The sequence below is a fragment of the Eurypyga helias genome, unplaced genomic scaffold, assembly GCF_000690775.1.
Source record: "Eurypyga helias isolate BGI_N326 unplaced genomic scaffold, ASM69077v1 scaffold1517, whole genome shotgun sequence".
Taxonomy (NCBI): Eukaryota; Metazoa; Chordata; class Aves; order Eurypygiformes; family Eurypygidae; genus Eurypyga; species Eurypyga helias.
The window spans coordinates 14,672-36,149 of NW_010259594.1; the positions used below are offsets into that span (position 1 = coordinate 14,672).

General features: G+C 42.7%; 1 protein-coding gene across 1 annotated transcript; it reads left to right on the forward strand.

The window, feature by feature from the left end:
- Nucleotides 1-185: 185 nt before the first annotated feature.
- Nucleotides 186-17,063, forward strand: RABGAP1 (RAB GTPase activating protein 1; the record flags this gene model as incomplete). The annotated part of the gene is made up of 13 exons (XM_010154687.1): nucleotides 186-302; nucleotides 682-756; nucleotides 2,557-2,682; nucleotides 2,977-3,120; nucleotides 4,612-4,653; nucleotides 5,009-5,137; nucleotides 8,287-8,379; nucleotides 9,352-9,462; nucleotides 12,171-12,275; nucleotides 12,773-12,856; nucleotides 13,695-13,766; nucleotides 14,315-14,512; nucleotides 15,306-17,063. Coding segments are annotated over 13 exons (1,419 nt in total), but the record flags the coding sequence as incomplete, so codon positions are not given.
- Nucleotides 17,064-21,478: the final 4,415 nt, after the last annotated feature.

The following is a 21,478-nucleotide window of genomic DNA, read 5'->3' on the forward strand; positions in this document are numbered from 1 at the left end:
TATCAAGATTGTGATCTGGAGCTGCCAGCCTGCAGGCAGCCTGTTCTGGTTGAGTAGGCTGTGCTTTGTTAAATTTAGAACAGTGCGCCGAGCACCGTGCCAATCTCCTGACTCTCAGGCCTAGCACGCTGTAATTTATATTCTTTTGATGTGTTTTAATTTACATTTTAATTTTTTTTTTCTAACAGGAGTCTCCACAAGACAGTGCTATCACCCGAGACATCAACCGCACGTTCCCTGCCCACGATTATTTTAAAGATACTGGGGGAGATGGCCAGGACTCCCTGTACAAAATATGCAAGGTATTCTTTAAATTCTTCTTGGCTGTTTTTTGTAACTTGTACTGAACATCATTGACAGAGGTAACTGTTACCTGAGAGAATGTGTATGTGTTGCAGTTAACAGTATTGTGGAGATGGTCCCTGGTACTGGATGCACTCTGGTTCTTCACTGTAGCGCTCAGAGAAGTGGCTTATTAGGCTGCCGTGGTCTGGGGGCATCACTGTACACAGTCGCTGCACATCACAGTTTGATTTTCATCCAGGTTATCCCTTCGTTGGAGCAGCAACTGATGCACCCCTGAAAGTTTTATGGAGCTGTCTATGTTCAGTGCAGGGCTTTGTTTTCTTTGTGTTTGTAGCTCGAGATAGATACACTATAAAGTCCTGGTTCTTTTTTCAGGCCTACTCTGTCTATGATGAAGAAATTGGCTACTGTCAAGGCCAGTCATTTCTTGCTGCTGTGCTGCTTCTGCATGTAAGTGGTGGGTTTTCCTCCCCATTTGTTTTGAGAATAAATATTGCTCCACTTGCCTAGAACAAACGTTGGTAACTCCTGAACCGGTAGGGTCGCAGGCCACATAGCCACTTACGTGTTGGACAGTAATACGATTTTAGACAGGACATTGAAAACCTGCTGTGGTGTTCGTAACGACTCTTGTCTGCAGTCAACATTCACTGTTTCAGGACCCCTTCCCTTCAAAACCACACAGGCTTGTGCTCCTGATCACTAGCAGGCATGGAATTTGTGTACAGGACACCAGTGTAAATGTTTGTTACAGGGTTTCAATGTCAGATTAAAGCTTTTTAGAAGATGTTTCTATTGGAATGAGTCAGAAATATGGATGGTAATTGCCATGGGTCTTGCATACAAAGAAGTGACTTTATGACATTGATGGGATGTCAGTTTATTAGGTCTCAGTGCTAAGAACAACGCGCTGCATACGTGGGCTGTGGTACCGTAGGCCTTTGTGCTTCTCAGTTTGAGGGGTTAGCAAAGGATAAAATCATAGTTAGATTTTTCAAAACATGCTGAATTATGCTTTTGGAACTTAATTGTTATAGACATGATCTCATCAGAGTAATACCCTTTAATTGCTTGCGTGTTCAGAAGCTAGAGAGATTTATGGTTGCCCTATATCAGAAGCAAAAGTTTTAGATGCACTCATGCTTGGGAAATATCAGAGTATTAGAAATCTGTACAGATTATTTATAGACTGTTCTTTTTTTAAAGTAACGTCTGCTTTTTATCAGTGTCTTGATTGTAAGCATGGGTAGTTGAAACCCAACAGAGTTCCTCAGCCCAGTAGTGTTTTGAGATTTCCTCAGCTGCTTTTTAGTGGTTGTCGCTACCGTAGGGGACTAAGTATGAAGACTTCTCCGCAGTTTCCAGTGGAAGACGGAGTCTGGTCTTCGGCGGAGGGTTTTCCATAATGCTGTAAAGTCAGTAGAGGATATAGAGGAGGTTGTAAACTCCGTTCTTTTGAGACAAAAGCCGAATGATTGATTATAACAGCCTCGTAGTTCTTGGTAACTGTAATCTGCAATATTTGCTTTATGAGCAAGTACTTTATGACTACACTGAATTAGATGAAGAGAGGTGATACTTTCTGATAAGAGAACCGAAATGTTTGACAGAAACATAGGTGCTTGCCTTTAGCTTTTTCATTGTCATATGTCCATTTTTTTTAATATCCATTGCAGTAGAGGGACTCACTGTCAAGAATGATGCATGTGTTATTTTAGAGAGCTCTTTCTTTAACAATAGCTGTTGCTTCTGGGAATAATGTATGCATTTTAAAAGGCTACATTTCAAATAAGTTTCTTTTTATTTGATTCTCTTTGAAGTCAGCCTTTGGAGTGTGGCTGCTAGGGAAAAATAAATATTAAAAAGAAATGTTGCAGAAAAGGAAATTAAGTTTCTGCGAGTCCTTCACTACCAGGTTGGAATGTCTCAGCAAAGTTTTCATTTTAACAAGCTCCGTCTGCAGATTAATAATAGAGTACTTGAGATGGATGTTCTGTCCTTCACAGGAGCAAGTGATTGACCTGAAGTCAGGCTTTGCTGTGGTAATATGAAAACTGAATTTTGATGTTGGGGAGAAATGTCTGAACACTGACGAGCTTTCATGAGTGCTCCTTCAGTTTTAAACTGGATGGGGCCAGATTAAAGAGTAGTGACAGTTTGTGCAAGAGGGAGGGGAAGGGAGGCAAGGGCAAATGGAACCCAACAGCAGATGTAAATGCTCTGTGATAAATGCACTTTCCTCTCTCTCAGATGCCTGAAGAGCAAGCTTTCAGTGTTCTGGTCAAAATCATGTTTGATTATGGACTCAGGGAACTTTTCAAACAAAACTTTGAAGATTTGCACTGCAAGTTCTATCAGCTGGAGCGCCTCATGCAGGTGGGTGTTCAGACTTGCACGAGGTGAGTGGCTCAGAGCTGGCAGTCCAGAACTGGCTATTTGACTGTAACCTCGTGTAAGGACGAAGAACGAGGACTGGCCATCCTGGCATCCTTAGAAGGTCCTTAAATTTGTCAGGCAGCTGTTGGGTCAGGCATGGGTTGATGCAGGAGCCCGCTTTGCTGCATTGATGGTCACCCTACCCTGCTTACTTCTGTTGCTTTGGGATTGCAGGTAGAGTTGCAAGAGAGTATAAATAAACGTTCAGCATTTATGTGTTTGTTTTATTATTAGGAATACATTCCTGATCTGTATAACCACTTTCTGGATATTAGCCTTGAAGCACACATGTATGCTTCCCAGTGGTTCCTGACCCTGTTCACTGCAAAATTCCCTCTCTACATGGTCTTCCATATTATTGACTTACTCCTGTGTGAGGTATGTGTTACAACTGGAGACTTGTACTGTAGCAACTTCTGACAGTTTCTCACTATCTTCATTCATGTCCTTGTTACTGTCTGTTCTTTCAGAGCTAGGCATGTGATAATTATTTTTATGTGGAAGTGTTATGTTTCTGCCGTGAGAGTTCTAAAGACATTTTAAAGAATCTATGTGAGATTCTGTGCAGTGCTCGTGGAATGAGAGTTAATTTACAGATACGTGGATTCCTTTGTTGGTAACTTGTATTATACACAATGATACCCTAGTTTTTCCTAGAATATTCTTGCATGGATGCCATTGCGTGTAAGATCGTCCATGCTGGTAATCTGACAAGCTTGGAGCTCTTTCTCCTGGAGACCTGAAGTCTCTTTATACTTCACAGCATATATTTAGAGAGCACAATGCTTTACATGGAGATTTTGTATGTAATCATGTTTAAAACAGTGTATTTGGTAGTATGCTGGTAAACAGCATAATTAGTGTCGGAGCTTATTAACATAAGGGAACAAACCACATTTTGTACTGAAGCATCCTTGGGTTATTTAATGATTTGCTGGTTTACTTACCTGTTAACTTCATGCATCCATTCTTCACTGGATCTGCGGTTGTTACTGTGAAGTGGTGTCTGAATTTCCACTGCTGAAGGGTTTCGGCATTCATAAATCTTCGGGTCAATGCTTTTACCCTTTCTCTGTCTGCTGCTTGCTTTGTCCATGTGCCAATGTAACAGAAAGCAACAGATGGGATTGAGAAAATCAGTTCTATTTGTTTAGAAACACATTTTCAATTCATAAATAGTAAATGTGTTCATAGTGAAGTTTTAATGTTTTCTTACATTTCAAAGTAATAGTGAAATAGTAAATTAGTGGGAAAAAGAAAGACAGGATCTTGAAATAATTGAACCATGTGTCTTGATTGACAAAGGTTCCCCTCAGGGTGTGTGCTACTACTGACTGTAGGAACTATTTGTGTTTAATTGGGCAGTATAAATAAAACACTTCCAACGAGTAGTGGCAAAATAGATGATGTGGAACTCTGTCCTAAAGTGAGTCACTTTGATTACACAACTGTCCCAACTTCTTAATGCCAGACCTTAATATAATGATGTACATATTGCTGCGTTTGAGTCCAGCATTTTCAGAAGTTGCTATATGAAAATTAAATTATCTTGACCTGACCAACTAGCCATTAAAAAATAAAATTAAGTACACAAGGGTGCCTTCATCTTTTCGGAGTTTCAGACTACAAAGGGGATGGTAAAACCTGTGTTGAAACATTGCTTTGCTCTCTGTAATGGCTGTCCAGTACAGATACTTTCCTATTGTTTGCAAAGTCATTTTTAGGGCCTTTGATTTAATACAGAACCTGGTTACACTTGTATCCTGGTTCTCCTCTTCCCAGAAACTAGACAAAAAAAACCCAAAACCCACCAAATAAATTAATAACTACTGAGAAATTAATTTATTTTGTCATTATTTTTCTCTCCAGGGAATAAGTGTTATCTTTAACGTTGCACTGGGATTATTAAAAGTGAGTATACAGAGTTACATCGTCTTCCGTGCATCATCATGCACCATGTAAAAAAATGAAGATGCATGTTACAGAAATATTAAGCGCTTTTTTTTTTTTTTTTTTTTAAACACTAACAACTCCCGGTATTACCTGTGCTGTTGTCTGGCGTGCCCTCTACTGCACCGAGCGCTTGCGGGTGGGCTGGTGGGGAAAGAGAAGCTTGCAGAAATAGAAACAAACTGTTTGCAGAAGGTTAAAAAGCAGTTATGTTCTTGGAGCTTTGCAAAACTGTTGTTGCTTTATTGTCTCTGGGAGTCCAGTAATTGTACAAAGTCTGCTCTGCAGTAATGGGTTTTTCTTTCCTTCTCTTTAGACTACAAAGGATGATTTGTTACTGACCGACTTTGAAGGGGCTTTAAAATTCTTCCGTGTACAGCTGCCCAAGAGATATCGTTCAGAAGAAAATGCAAAAAAGCTGATGGAATTAGCCTGTAACATGAAGGTAGAGATGTGGCGGTGCAAGCGTATCGTTCATGGGTACAGCTTCGGTCTCCTGTAGCTGTGCAGCTCCCTTGTCCAAACAAGAAATGTGTGGCAAAGGAAAATGTCATCTGGTCCTTAAAGGAACCTTCTTTTGAACAGAATAAAACCGTAGGAACTAGAGCTCAGTGTGTAGTGTAGGCTGGAGAGATGCTGTCCCATAAATGAACTAATCTCAGTAATTCCTGTTCTCAATAGAATTTATTCAGAGCACTCCATGAGCAGTCCTGTATGTTTCAACATTGGAGGTGGGTTTTGCTTGGTTGTGTTGTTTTCTATAATTACAATTGCCCACTAAGTCCTATTTCTTAAATGTAACTACATGAAAGTTCCAGCCTTTGACATTAAGACTTCAGTTATATATAGCAAAGATTGCCTTACCTCCCAGCTGAAAGTCAGTTGCTTTTCTAATCAGCAAATACTGTAACTGAAGCTTTACATGGGCACTTCGGAATAAGCCCTTAAAGGGAAATTCCCCCCAAAAAAAGATACAGTTAGGAAGTCATTGATTCTCCTCTACAAATGTAAAGATTGAATTCTAAAATGGAACTTTGATCACTTATTTAGTATATTTTAAGGAAGCTGTAATTCCTTCTTTACAGTTTCATGTACATTAGTTTTTAGTCAGATACACCGGTCTGGTTGAAAGACCTTTTTCCTTAAAACTCCCCAGAGGAATTCTTTGTGGCACCAGTGCATAAGTGCACAGCTTCCCCAGTAGGTTGATGTTCAAGGCATCTTGTTCTCTGGGTGTCGTCGCAGTTCGTGTAACAGTGTTCTGCAGTGTTCAACATATCTCACGTGAAACTAGTGTAGAAATTACGGAACAATCACGAATGGTTTAGCTCTCCAGGCGTTTTGCGTTAGCACACGTTAGGCATTGCATGTGCCTCTGGGTAAGATTGTGTGGAACGAGTGCCTTTGCCTTTCATGTTTCTCAACAACAACCTGCTCCTGTTCCCACTCTGCCAAACTTCCCTGCGTTCCCAGTGCCGTGTGAAGCAGCTAAAGCGAACGGGCGTCTCCGAGCAGTACGGCAAGGTTGGCCGCTGCTCCCTGGAGTGCTGCGTGGTTTTGGGGGGATTACATGAGAGGGTGTGGAGAAAGTACAGACTGTGCTACTGGGCTCTACACGGATGCTGAGCTCTTCTATGTCACATCCATGTGTGTTGCGCCGGATGGGAGTGCTGTGCTTTCTTTGGCCTAAAATGTAAGTCCTTTGCTGTCAGCAGAAATCACCAGCTCTGTATCTGGAGGTGTTTTTGGGCAGAAAAGGGCTTGATGTCAAAATAAATCATTTATAGGAAGGGAGAAGTAGCCTGGCTAAGGCATTGTGATTACTACAGCACTCTCTGGAAAGGAGGTCAGTAAATGATCGGCTTGAGACAATGCTGGATTATTTAAAGTCACTCAGTGTTGCAGTCAAATGCTAACAGAGAGACTGCTGCCTCCTGTGCCCCTGGAAAACTGTGCTGGGACTTCAGTGCTCATTGCTGCTGTGTGTCATCGCCATGCAAACCCCAGAGCCTTGCTGACTGCCCCAGGGCACAGTTCCCTCTCGGGCTCCCATGGCCAGAATCAGTGACGATAGGAAATCTCAGGATCACCTTATTAGTGGGATCGAGAGGCAAAACTGGTTTAAAATACAGTGGTGTGCCTGCCTTCCTTCTCTCTCGCGTGGCTGGAAGGCCTCGCTTCTCAGGATCTAATAACCTTTACGTAGCTTGAGATTCGGTGTATGAAACCAGTAATTTGGGCAGTGTTTCACCAGGGGCAGAGCAGTGAAATAATCTACAGAAGTTACTGGCTTCCTTGTCAGTAAAGGGTCACACTCTGCATGTTTGTCTGGAGAGCTTAGCAGGAATAACTTCTGCAGTTGTGATGTGGCTGGGCTGCCTCCAGTTAAATGGGCTGACATCTCCCCAAAAAAAGCCCGCTGCAGTGCGGTGCCGGTTTCCGTGCCGCTCTCACTAGAGGGAGCCTGGCCACCAGTGTTCTGCAACTCACCTGAGGCTGCTGATTCACAGCCGGATTCACTAATGATGCAGCCAAAGATCAGAGAAACTAAACATGTTTCCTTTCTGCCCGTCATTTCAGCGTATAAAATCTGTTTAACGTGTTTCTCGGACAAGGCATTTTTAGAGGAAAACATAGCCATACCTTTTCCATTTACTTGGTTTACTGAAATACTAACAAAGGTTTCGCAGCAACTTTTCACACTAGAGATGTAATTCGGGTGCACACTAACTTGCGTGTGAACAAAAAAGTGTTGCTAAACCATCGTAGCATACGGCACAGCTGACAGACGACACCAGGAAAGATGCTGGTCAGGATCTGTTACAGGTCCTCTTGTGTTCTCTGTCCCTAAGGACTCGGGCACTGTGCTCAATCTATTGAATTCCGCACCACCTTCCTCTCCCTCCTCACAAAAGAGGGAACTGGGACCCCGGCAGTCACTCTCCTGGTGTTGTGTGTCTGTCAGAGCTGAGGACAGAATTTCAGCTTTCCGAATCCCAGAAGGGCAGGGGACAGGGATACGTGCTTCTGAGTTGTTGCTGCTTGCCGAGACACCTAGGCAGCCCTGGGACTGGGCTGTTTTCTGCTGAGCTTGAGTGACACAAGCAGAAATGTCAGCTGAGCCTGCACTTGCCCTTTCAGCATTTGCAGTCCCATGTAAAGTAAACCAAATACTCCTGCATGATGATAAATGGTCCAGCTGAAAAAGCAGCTGAAGAAGCCTCAGCATCATGCTAGTTCAAAAATGAAGCACATGTTGTGGGTTTTGAGGCAGTCTGTTCTGCTCAGCGACTGTGGTATTTGGAGCATCGATAGCTGCACAGCGCCAAGACAAGCTCAGGTAGGATGCTCCGGTGGGTGCCTATCAAAAACTTCTATATCTTCCACAAAAGGAGAAGAAGGAGGGATGTTTCTGTCGTTATAGTGAGTGGAGTAGAATTTTTGCCCATGTCTGATGGTTTGATACTCAGAGTGAAAATGTTAGCTGTGTTTTGTGGAGGGCAGGAGTTGCCTAAAGCTTGTATCATAACCCTGTGTGAATTGTGTTCTTTTATTGATGTTCTGGGCAGGAACTAACGGGCTGCTTTAATTTAGATTAGCCAGAAGAAGCTGAAGAAATATGAGAAGGAATATCATACCATGAGAGAGCAGCAAGCTCAACAGGAGGATCCTATCGAAAGATTTGAGGTAACGCTGACCTCCCGCAGGCTGATTTAACACACGGGACCTGCAGGGAGTTTCTACTTGGACTCCTTTGAGCAGTTTTTGATTTGGGACCAATTTAGATATGACAGGGGAGTCAGCTACATGAACACGAAGTGAGTCTGTCTGTATGGGCAATATTAATCAGGATGGGTTGTTGTGAGCCCACCTTCATAATGAAAGAAAGGCATAGTTTGAATTCATACATGGGCTTACACAACTGCTTCACTAGAGCCCGTTCCTAGCATTTGTGTAACACGCCAATTGCTCCAGAAGCCATGAACAGAAAAAAAACGCCTAATTGATTCCAACTCTGCCTTCCACTGATTATAATCCCTCCTCCACTCCTCTCCCTAATTTCAAATGATGTATGTTAGGGTAAGTATGTAGTTTTATAAATGTTTTATTTATCAAATAAATATAAGAACAAATTTCGTATTAAAATTATGTGTCTGTACATGCAACACATTAAAACACAAATACATATACATGTAAATATGTGTTTTAAGCTGAAGGGTTTTAGGTAAACTTCTTTAATGTCTGTCTGTGTGCTGGGAGTTGTAACAGGAGAAAATAGAGTGGTTTTCCCAGGATCCTCCTCTCTTGCCTATTTCCAGCTTGCAAATTCCATTTTGAGCCAAGAAGATCCGTACTTGTAGGAACCTCCTGGCAAGGCATCGACGTCAGAATGACACCCCTACTATTGCATTCTTCAAAATCATTTGAAGTAGTAGATGAGCAGAGTTATTTGTATATGGTTTCTCCTCAAGGCTAATATTTTATTTATCTGTACAATGTGGCTAGCTGGTTTTGTCCTCGTTGAACTGCATGCGGGTGGGGTTCTCTTTGCATGCCCAAGATACAAGGTGGGCATTTGTGCTCAGGCACAGGAGACACTGTGTTTTACGAACACCTGAAAGACCTTTTTCTTGATTGCTTTTGCTTTGTTTCCCACAGCGGGAGAACCGGCGCCTGCAGGAAGCAAACATGAGGCTCGAGCAAGAAAATGACGATCTTGCACACGAACTGGTGACCAGCAAGATTGCTCTGCGGAAGGATTTAGACAATGTAGGACATGGCTTTGTGCTGTCTAGGGGAGACAGTTCCTCATTACTCCTCTCACTGGAGAGGAGGTACAGAGTATTTTTTATTTGGGTGGGACAGGATTCTCTCCTCCGTGTCCTTACTGCAGACTGATGATATAGAGGCCTGTGTCCAAGGTCCATGGGAAACAGGACCAGCGACTGAAATACTAATTACTCTGAATGCTTTTCAGAGTAATTAGAGGGAGAAGAGAGGCTCTGAGCCTGTACTTGAGGAGTTGCTTTCTTCTGTAGGTATATTAAAAGAAAGTCTGGCAGGAGCTAAGTCAGGTCTTGGGATTGTCACAGAGATAACGTGGGCGCTATATTCTCTTTTCCTTCAACTGGTGTTCTTCTGAGTAACATTGCATGGCAGACAGGCTTTTGAAAAGTGCCTAATGAACTTGAAAGCCTGAGTCCGTCTGGCTCTCAGAGGAGTCGGATTCTCAGGTACCTTAGGCAACAGGAAAATGTTATTGTGGTTTCCATTTGACTTGTTGAAACCTGCCCGCATGAACTCGTCATCTGGGGTTGTTTCCCCTATCAGCAGGGCTCTCGGGAGGAAACTTCAGGTTTGCTTTGTGGTACAGGATTTCTTTAAGCCTGCTGTCCCATTCCCTGTTTTACATACATAGCCATGTTTGGGAGATTTTATTAGGATATGTGGGAGGTTTTTTACAGGACATGCAGCGACAGAAAGGTACATGTGCAGGCCAGAACGCATTTAGTCTCTCTCCTGGGGGAGATGAGTAGAAGAGTTCAAGTGCTCGTGTTTTGCCATTCTTGTTCTGAACCAAGATAAGTGCAGTTCTGAAATCTCAAAGGAAAATTACTTTTGAAAATCATAGAGTGCAGGAGCCGACAGGCTTTAAAATGTTTCAGCCTATCTCCTTCACCAATTTGAGGTTTCCCACGGTCTCCTGGAAACTTGCTGTTGGAAAAATAGTCATAGTAAACGTTCATGTGAACGGGTGGAGGTTGCTCTTTGTACGGTTTGGTTTACGACTTTGGGGTTTGTCCCATCTACTGCTCCTTAGTCTTAAAATCGGTGAATTGTAGAAGTTTGCTCTAGAAGCTGGGTTTTCAGACCGCACTGGTATGTTCTCTTCCTGCTACCTGTGCTTTTCCCCTTTATTAAAGACAGCTTGGAGAAGGCTGTGCAGGCTGCCCTGTGGATGCAGGGGCTGGACTTCAGCAAAAAATGTACTGAGGAAGCTTTTTATATCAGCTATTAACTGCTGTTTGTGGCTGCTTGAGCCTGTATGAGACACAGTTAATGCTTTTACATGGATTCATTTAAACAGAGAGCTGAGAGCGGAACAAAATTAAGCAAAATCTTTGAAATACCTCATTGGATATATATGAGTTGTGCCTTCAAAGATGGTAAATGATGTTGGCAGTATTTGGGTTATCCCTCAGGAGGAGATAGGTAGGTTTGATCCTACTTTAGGACCCTGATTAATTCTTCTAATTGGGTCCTGAAATGCTACGTTTCATTCTACTAGCTAGGTGTCCTGGAAGAACAGTACCAAAGGACATTGTTTAACACACCTTTTCTAATACCTTCATGGCGTGTCTGAGGTTTTGCAGCCTAAAGGATCAAAGCAAAACATTTGGGAAGACAAGAATTTCCTTAATAGCCTTTGCACTAGACCAGAAAATAGGCTTCATTTTTCTGCTGTTGCTGGATTCCCACATTCCAGTTTTCTTTAACGTTAAACAGCTTAAACCCCACGTATAATGAAAAGATGTTCTCTTCGCCTTTGCCGTCTGTTTTAAAGGATCAGCAGGACTTTAAGGGACTAACATTCACTTTTTGATTTTCTGCCTTTGAAGGGAATTGGTACAGGTACTTTCTGAAGAGTTTATATTTGAGTTATTGATCTATTTTTACGTAGAATTCATACAGCTATTGGAAGTACTGTGTTGCTGTCTGTAAGACAGGAAAAGGTGTCTTAACTTTGCAGAGAGAGTTTTTAGTGGTTTATAAAGAGCCTGACATTTTTCAATGATACATCTTTATTCTTAAACTGCAGTGAAGGAGGATTGTATGGTTTCTGGTTGGACATCTCCTCAAGGAGGAAAGGAGAAGGGGGCCTGACTGGCGTTTGCTTTTCGCAGTATTTTCTGGGTGTCATAATAAAGATGGTATCACATCCATTGGTGGGTGTCATAGAGTTTTAGGAGTTTTTTTAATGTTCTGGAGGCATTTTTCATTAATTCTGTTTTCATTGCAAGCTCAAATGTTTGCAAACTGAACTTCGGTTTAGGCTGGTGATCTCTTACTGATTTTGCGCACTGCAAGCTGTTCTGTGCTGCTTGTTGTCTTCAAAACACATTGGTCAACTGCTCATCTGGATGAGAAACCAAAACTTCCTTCTGTTACTGGATTTCTTTGGAGCAGTCCCTGCTCCAGCTTTGCTAAAACTGGTCACTGAATCAACGTAAGAGTTTTGGAGTGATGGAGTAGTGCTGTACTTGGTTAACTCTGATTTGCTGCTGCTTTGCCACTGCAGATGGTAACTTTGGAAAATGTTTTTTACAATAAAGTTTCATTTTTATTAATAACAACGAACAAACCTGTATGAATAAGAATGAGAAGACTGCTATCTTGGCTGTGCCCACGGCTGCCTAGCAGCACTGGCACAGCAAGAAAGCCTCTCTTTAGTGCTGTGCTCCACTCTTTGTGTTTAGGCGGAGGAAAAGGCAGATGCTCTGAATAAGGAACTGCTAATGACCAAACAGAAGTTGATTGATGCAGAAGAAGAAAAGAGGCGCCTAGAAGAAGAATCAGCTCAGGTTAGGGGCTTTTCTGTCATTTTCCCATTTCTGTGCAGTATAGCAATTTAAAAAAAAACCCAAGAAGTGACAAATGTGGGAAGGGCTTACTGTTCTAAGTCATGTTTGTCACTCTTCTGTAGTGTAAAGGGCGTCAGCACAGCAGAATTTTTCACCCTCCTGCCAGGTGTTTCGTAGGGCAGTGGTTTTTTAGGTTGAAATCCCGAAGGCGCAGACTATGCCCGAGGGTGCTGCACACAGAGGCAGTGCAGGGCTTCAGCTGTCAGCACTTTTTTTTTTTTTTTAAATACTTTCTTCTCTTGGGTAGTCAGTTTTTCTAACAATGGCCACCCAAGTCCAGCTTCTCCTTGTGTACACGGTGCTGAGCCAGACCATTGTTCCCTGGTGTAGAGTATAGGCTGGCGTGAAAGCAGTGGGGTTAAGAAGGAGGAAATACCACCTGGGTGTTTTTCAGGCTGTACAAATACATAAACCCTTTTTTTTTTTTTTCTCAACAGCTGAAGGAAATGTGTCGTAGGGAACTAGATAAGGCAGAGTCAGAGATCAAGAAGAACAGCTCTATTATTGGTGACTACAAACAGGTGAGTACAACTTGATGATGATGTGGTTTGCTACCAGATTGCAAGACTTTCTCAGGTATTCTAGAGGAGATTTCTGGAAATAGGTGTGATCTGTGCCATGCATTTGAGGAGACCTTGTAGCTGTTCAAAATGGGATGGGTTTGTATTTTATTTTGCTGAGATCCTGATGCTTGGTGGGTCAGTTCTGTTTGTCCCTGCTTCTGGCATCTGTGGGTGATGACAGTTACAGCCCAACATTGTTTACTTGTGGTCTTGTATGTCAAAGCTTCACCTCACGCCAAAACAAAATGTTTTTTTCTAGCTTCCCTTCTTCAGCCAAATGGTAACTGCACTTCAGAAGTAAAAAAGATGGCCTTTTCCTTTCAAAGATACTATTTTGGAATTCAAGCTCCTGATCATAAAGGTATCAAAGGAGCAAATCCACAGGTCTTTTTAGTGGGCCCATAACCTTCAAATCATGGAGGTGAAGTCAGCATCACACCGGTCTCAAGGAGTGAACTGGTTTTGTACTGCTCTGGCTGGCTTGCCTGGTTCTTTTATCCCAAAGGCAACAAAAAGAGCCATGCTATTCCTAACCTTTTCTGGCTCCTTTAGCAGGGTCAAACTGCTAATAACTAACGTTGAAACGGCACCTTTTGCTGTGGGCATAGAAGAATATGTAGTGAATGAGTATATATGCAATGAGACAACTACATGCAGCATCCTGTTTTTCCTGGCTTTCTCGCAGCCCTCAGACTACCCATGTTGATATTTCTCTAGTATTTATTTGTGCTTTAGTATTCATTTGGGAGGAAATTTACATTTATAAATGGTCTGGTAACATGCTTTTGCTTGTCAGATTTGTTCCCAGCTGAGTGAGCGACTGGAAAAGCAACAAACAGCAAATAAAGCTGAAATTGAGAAAATACGGGTAAGAAGCCAGATAGATCCACGGTTTGCAATGTTTAAATTTCTTGGCAAAATAACAGAAAGCACACAATTTATTTAATTACTAAAATGGTGGCTGAAAGGGAGTTCCTTAGTGACTTACAGCTTTGGAAAGAAGATCATAAGGGGGAGACCTTGGAGAAGAGATGACTAACTGCCAGCTCTGTCCCATGCTGTATTGGTTACATTAAGGCTGATTCTGGGCAGTAATAACTTTATTTTTTTGAGGGGTCTTTTTTTTTCTGGAGGGGATTTCTCTGTCTTCTACCGTCAAGTAACACGCAGGCCGAACAGAACCCATTAGTGCAGCAGGGCACTTTAACCACAAACATGGCAGTGTTTCCAGAGCCCGTAAATCTTGGGGGGGGCTGGAGTTCCTGCGCTGCTGCGCATCCCCAAATGTTCCTGAGCTTGCGAGTCATTAGCGGTCCCTCTTGTGTTGTGCTGCTCATCCAGAGCAGAGGCAGGAAAGGCTTTGATCCTATCGCCAGCATTCCAGTGCAAGCGTTCACGATCAGGTATTTACTTTAGCAAAAAGTGGATGACTGTGAGCACTGCCGGGAGTTCTTCAATAAAGAAGGCCGTGTGAAGGTTGCTGGTTCCACCAAGGACGGTTCAGATGAGGACACAGATGAGGAGAAGGAAACGCTGAAAAACCAGCTGAGGGAAATGGAGCTTGAGCTGGCCCAGACCAAGCTGCAGCTTGTGGAGGCGGAATGTAAAATACAGGTAATGCTTTGAAGGTTCGTTTTGTAGTCTGTATGGTATGGCTGCACTCCTAGAAAAACGTGAGTGTTGCAGAGGGGTTGGAACAGATCCTGTTGGTAAAACTGTAACCTGGTATTTCCTGCATGGGTTATCTAACCCAAGATGGGGTCTGAAACGTAGCGTGTACAGACAGAATAACTGAAATTGCATGAACTGTATTTACCAGCTACTGCAGCTTCCAGACATCTGCCTGGCTGCAGTGCAGCGCAGCGCTTGCTGCCTCATCTGCTGCAACTTCTTGGAAGAAATCCAAGCTCTGACAAGAGTACTGAATCATGCATTTCTTTATCTCACAGTCAGTGTTAAACGAAGGAGTAACATGTGACAGATGTTAGACATGTTTCTTAAAACACGATTGGAAAGCGCTCCAGGTATTTGAGGTATTTGTGTAAAATACGACAACACGGTTCTTTGAGCCTGAAACTGGTATGGCAGTTCACAGAAACGTTTGTAGAAAGTCCACTTCCTGTGGGAATAGCTGCTTCTCAGATGGGGAAGAACTAAAGGGTTTGGATGTAGTGAAGCAAGCTCTGTGTTTTCACTAGGGGCAGTGACACAAGTCTTGTTTTGTTTTTCAAAGCTGCTTTTTTTTTCCTTCATCAGCTTGTTGTGCTACTTTTAATTTACGTAAGACTTGTTTAACTTCTAAAGTGGCCAAGAGATTGGAGATGTCCTAGAGCCTTCTAAGTTTAACTCATACAACCTTGTTCAATGAATGCATAACAAATTAATGAAATTACTCTTCCGTTTGCAGGATTTGGAGCACCATTTGGGTCTGGCGTTAAATGAAGTACAAGCTGCAAAGAAAACATGGTTCAACAGAACAATAAGCTCTATAAAAACAGTGACTGGAGTCCAAGGCAAAGAGACTTGTTGAAAAGCAGTTCTGTCAAACACACCTTCTTAACACAACACCTTTTGTTGCCTTCCTTGGCCAGATGTTTAATTCTGTGACATGAGAGGACCAGAATGTAAATAAAATAGAAACACAGCATGTCAGGATTTCCATAGGTCAGTGATAAAGAGGATGGAAACACAAGAAAGGTTTTATTGCTAGACGTGGGATCTTCATACTACTGATATTTAACAGGTGATGTAGCTAGATTGAAGCTCTTCAGAGAAACACTCCATTCTGCGGTCTGGCTGGAGGCTTATTCACAGACTAGGTACGAGAACTTACCAAACCCTAATTGTTAAGTTTACATATGATAGGTTTTTTTACAGTTATAACCTTTTTTAATATTTTATTTGAAAGGAAAAGTGTCACTAACAAAGTAAAAAAAAAAAAAAGTAAAAAGAAAAAAGGAAAAAAAGGAAAAAAAAGGAAAAAAAAAAGGCAAGCAACAACAAAGACAACTTTATCAAGAACTACATCAGTGCCAGAAAGCAGTCCCCAGAGGTAGGATATGGAGAGTAGGAGGTGACATGTTTTGCTTTATGAATGGGGATGATTTCAGCATTCCTGTCGAGCAACCCCTCTTTGTTTTAGTAGATGCAGCATCCATCTCTCTGTGTTTGGCATTTATTTCTGTTACTAATCAATTCTATGCAACTCTGGGCTTTTTTGGCATGGGCTGCCAAACAGATTCACAACCTGAGGCAGGGAGACTTGTCTGAGTGCTAGACAAGAATAATCAGAATTCTTGGCAAATTTCCGTTTCACTTCTGTGTCATATTGTTTGATCCACATAGCAACAGCGCTAAAATCCCCAACACCAGGACTGCTAATAAGTACTAATTATGTGGATGGTCTGACATTCAATTGAGTCTTTTTGTCTGTTTTTTGTCAGTCTCTCTGTTTCGGTTTCGTTTGTTTGTTTTTACCCGGCTGTAGCAGGCCTTCTGCGAAGCTCTGAGAAAGCTTCCAGGATTTAGTTTTGCACATAGGTATGAATGGGACAAAGAAACAATAAACTGAGATATATATGAGGCAAAAATCACTGCGCGAGTGTAGCTGTGAGCATTTATAGCTGTCCAACTGGCTTCCCTGGTAACATGTTCAGAGGCTGTGTAGGTCATTTCTCACGCTCGATGCAGTTGCACTAATAGGTGCTAAACGTGCTTGGATTTCTTATTCAGTGGATTGTCTTGAGTTCTCACCAGAAAGCTGTAGAATGGAGTTTTGCACCTTGTAATTTTTTTTAATTTATAATGGTTTGTGTTATGCTGAAGTATCTATTGCATCAGTGGGTAAATTTTGTGTGCAGTGTTGAGTATAAGCTGGTAACAATAAGAGGCACTGGTTTGTATATAAAGATATTTGGTTTATTTTGTATTTCTACCTTTTTCTTGTTTACTGTACTAATGCTAGCTAACGTACTCTGTAACTACGGAATAGAACATGCTATGTCCAAGCTTTTTTCCTTAACTGCATACATTATCTCTATTGTTTAATACCAAAAAACCCAATACTGTAACTCCATCAATATTAGATGCGTGGACATTGTGGTAGCATAGTTGCAGTGTGTATACTTTATGAATCGAAATATAAACTAGTAAAATTGTATAACTATTTTGTTGTTTCATTTCATTTTAACAGGAAATTAATTAAATATTTTGCAATATAAAACGAATTCTCTTCTTCAAGTAGAAGCCGTAGCACCTTCAAGCTTTTCTAAGGCTGAAAACTACAGTCATGCTGCAAAGGGCTTTCCTAAAAAAGACTGCATATTCTCAGTGTTGCCAACACTGCTTTATGTAATAAAAATCTAGGGTTTGCTTTGAAAAAAGAAACTGCAAAAGTGACCTTGTGCAGCTTGAGGCTTGTGACTCAGTATTTCTCAAATGTGTCCAATTTAGAACATCTTTTTTTTCCATGGCCCTCCAAATTCTACTTGGATCTGCAAAATAAATGTAGGCTAGCCCTGCTTATCATCATCACTAACAAATTGTGTGGGGTCAAGTGTCATTCATGTCATCTTCTCTAGGATTTTGTAGTCGCAGCTGAACGCTGGGTTTGGTGTGTGACTGGATGACTGTGCTAATTGGGTCGCAGTGCAGCACAGGCTCCCCTCGCTGTGTGCTCTGCAGAGATAACAAGGAGTAAAAATGTATTTTTGTCACCAAACTGGCTAAAAGTGACTGAAAGCAGCCCTGCTTTAGGAGGCTGTTACCAGACCCCACTTTTCTAGCCACACTTTGCTAAAAGAGAATGGCGTTGCAAGGTTGCACGTAGTCTTTGCTGCTTTGTCTTTCACAGAGGTGCATCCCTTGGTAACTTCAGGTCTCCAGTTTGTCAATAATTGCAACTTTTGGAGAAAGTTTGAAAGTAGATAGAAGGTACCTAAATATTTACCCAAATAAATAGCTAAGAAGAAGAAACAACCCAAGCCCAAAGCACTTCATCGGCTTGTCTTCCCTGAAGGCCTGGGGAAAGTCTAATAGTTACTGTCATCTTTCCGCAAAAATGAGGTACTTGAGGGGAAAGTTGCCTTATTGCTCAGATCTCTTCCACTCCCTAAGTAAACATTACCTCAAAATTGCATGCAGCAGATACTCCCCATTTTAGTGTGGACATGGAACACATAATGAGAAACTAATTGCTTCACAGCATTTTGTACAAAGCATTTTATAGCCAGTTTCCAGTCATTATGGATTATCTTAAGATATCTACCTGAAGGATTTCTATGCTCAAAAATAAATATTACCAATGTATTTCACATCTGACTCCATCTAAAATATCCACAGCTAATTAAGAAAACAGGCTGACGCGCATCTTTTGAAGTGCAATTACATGTGAATTACACAAGGAAGCAGGTAATTTTTAAGATGATGAAGATGAATTTGCAAATGTTCAAGATTATGAATACACAAGGTTAAAAAAAAAAAGTATAATTGAGTCAGAGCTGCTATAAGCATGAATATTTTACAGACCATGAAAAGGCAAGAGGGTATTGGCAATGCTTTTGGCATTATGAAGATGGTTAGTTATTTGCTGGTTGTCGGTCCCCTTTCTGTTCACACAGGCCTCTCAGCTGGTTATGTGCACTGAACTCAAGGTAAGTGCCACTGCTGATCCTGGGGTTTAAGTCTTGTGTGCTCCAGGCTCCAACTTCCTAATGCTTTGCATGTTTGTGCTGCCGCATTCAGTTCCCATGGTCTCCTAGGGTGGTAGCTCTAGGGTTACAGTCTCATTCTTGTTGCACAACTTCTTGGCTGCTCAGGCTCTGCAGTTGCGAGTAGATACTCAAGATCTAGCAGAAAGTTTTACCTTTAAGCATTGCTGGTAAGCTGCCTCGAAATTTATATAACTACCTCCCTGACTTTTTTTAGCTGCCCTTCTTATCCATGGCAGTGATATAAAGTTCCTGTTATCAAGAGGAGGATTTCACTCCATCTGTTCAACAGCTTGGCTCGCGTTCATCCAGCCTAACTTTAGATGCTTCACAGAGGTGCCTAACGTAAGAGCTTAATCCGGCGAGGTTTTTCAGCCCTTGGTGGGAGTGGGGGTGCCAGGGCAAGTGGCTTACCCCAGCCATGTGCCCAGTGCCCCGATTGAGCAAGGAAGATAGTGCATGCCAACTGGCTACACTGCAGGTCCTTCTTAAATAATGAAAATGTGTCGTCTGTGGGCAGAGTGAGCATTGCTTTCTATTTTAAATTTTCATCCTTTTTTCTTTTCCCCCCACTTTTTTTTATTGTGCAGTATTATTCCTCCTGTGTTACCAGAGACAGTCAAGGGCCCTGCATACAAAAACCTTCAAAGTTCTGCTAGAATTTACTGCTGCACGTCCGTGATGACTCTGAGGATTTGATTTTGCGGCGTTTGTTGCATGCTAATGAAACGGGATGAAATGTAATCCCGTACCGAAGGCTTCTCCTCAGGATAATCTGGCCACACAGTCCAGTTAGAGGGATGGCAGGAAAGCAGGGACTGTTTCAAAAGCATGACTGCCCCCGTTAAGAAACCCTATGTGTTGCCTGACGTGGGCGTAACGTTGGAAATCAAGGATTTCCTCACAATGTGTAAGTTCTTGCCAAATGGGAGTGGAACTGGGCTGACTTTGAAGTTCAACGCGTGGATGATTGTCTGAGATTGATTTGGCTGAGGAAGGGCAGTGTGGAGCCCCCCAAATTCCTCAGGTCCCTCCTTGAGTGGCTGCAAAGCAGAAAACCCCACGGGGTGCAGCTCCCAGCCCCAGGGAAGCTGGGCACTGGTGGCCACTGCCTCAGAGGCAATCATGGCTCCCTGCTCCCTCCTGGGCAGGGGGGCAGAGCCTGCGGGCTCAGGGCGATCTCTGATAGGCTGTCACACTGACTGGCAGCGGGAGCAGCCCCTGAGAGACGGCGGCTCATGAGGCTGGTGTTGGGTAGCACCTGTGGTGGCCCCTCCATGGCGCCATCTTGATTGCTTGAAGCTTCGTGGGTGGCGAGGCAGCGTGCCGCAGTGGTGGGCGCTACGCTCCGGGTAAGGGGCCGTGGAGCAGGGCGGTGGCGAGGGGAAGGGCTGGGTCTGCCGGGGCAGGAAGGATGGGCTGAGTGCGGCCTGCTGAGCCACTCCTGAACCTGAGGTCTCTTGGTCTGGCAGTTCCCTCTTTCCCCACATGGCGCCTGGGGGGATCCCCTCAGCAGGCCGCTCTCCCCACCACCTGTGGTGCCACGTGCTGGTGGTGTCTAGAGAGCACTAGGGCAGGGGTTTAGAAGAAAATGTTAATCGCTGGACATTGGTAATATCTGGGGGGAAACCTGTGCTGAACCTGGTAGTATGTTAATGGTCTTCGTGGAGAAGATGTAAAATTTTCTCTTAATTTGAGTGGGATTTAAGTTGCCTTGTCTCTTCTGCCCTTTGCCGACAACACCACAGGCTCCTCAGGCTGAGAAAGGTGGTAAATCCTCCTCCTGTGTAGCATAGCACCTGCTATTCTGGGGGGTAATTGTTATGCCAGCTTATCATAGCCAGAGACAGGTTTGTTCCTTTCTTGCGCCAACTTTGCCGAGAGGTGAAATGAGGCCGCCTGAAGCGGAAAGCTTTGAAATAGGATGTGAGAACTAATAAAGCGCTGTGTGCTTGAACCGTTTGATCTCTAACGTGATGAGTGGCTGCCTTGTACTCTTCTCCCCACGGAGACCCTGCACAACAAGAAGCCAATCAAATCGCTGACTGCTGAGCAGGTTGAGGCAGTTTGTGGTTTCCTCCTCCCGCTCACAGGCGCTGCTGAACGCGGGTTGTATTCTGATGCTGGAAGTACAGAAAGCTTGAATAAGGAAAAAAAGAAATCCACTTCTGTAAATCTTAGAACCAGTGTGGTAATGCTTGTGTAGGTGTGTAAAATGAAGCTATTTCTGTGCAGTAGCTAACGTGGAAAAGAAAAAGGACTGTAGCTTACGTGTTTGCACGTGCAGTGCATACAAATGTATTTCCGTTGGGTAAAAACTATTGCGAACGGAACTTTTCTATTTTCTACTCCTAAAGTTATGGGAGGAGAGCGTGTGATTTATCTGATCTCCTCCCGAGGACTGCAGAAGCAGTTTGCTAACCAATTTTGTGAAGTATCTTTTATTTTTAATTCAGTAATTATATTGTGGGTTTTGGCCCAAATTGGCATAGATGAAATTACCGCAGATCGCACTGTGAAAGTCCTAGACCCTGCAAGACTTGTAAAGAGCAGTGTTAAATAGCAAGGTTCTTAATGAGAATTATCTTTATTGAATAAACTTTTAATGTTGAATTAAATGCTCTCTATACTTTCAGGGAGCTAAAATCTCTTTTAATAGAATTCAGCCATTAGGTGATTTAAGTGGTGAACTAATAAAGACAGAATCTGTCAGGATGCCAAGAGCATCCAGCCAGAGATGCAGATTTCAAGACAATATTTCTCTTTGTACTGTCTTACCCTTACTACGTGTATTTTTGGGGCTGCTTGGCATGTCATATTAATTCTGTGTATGTCAGGGAAGAGTAAACAGAGAAGACACTTGCAGGTGCAT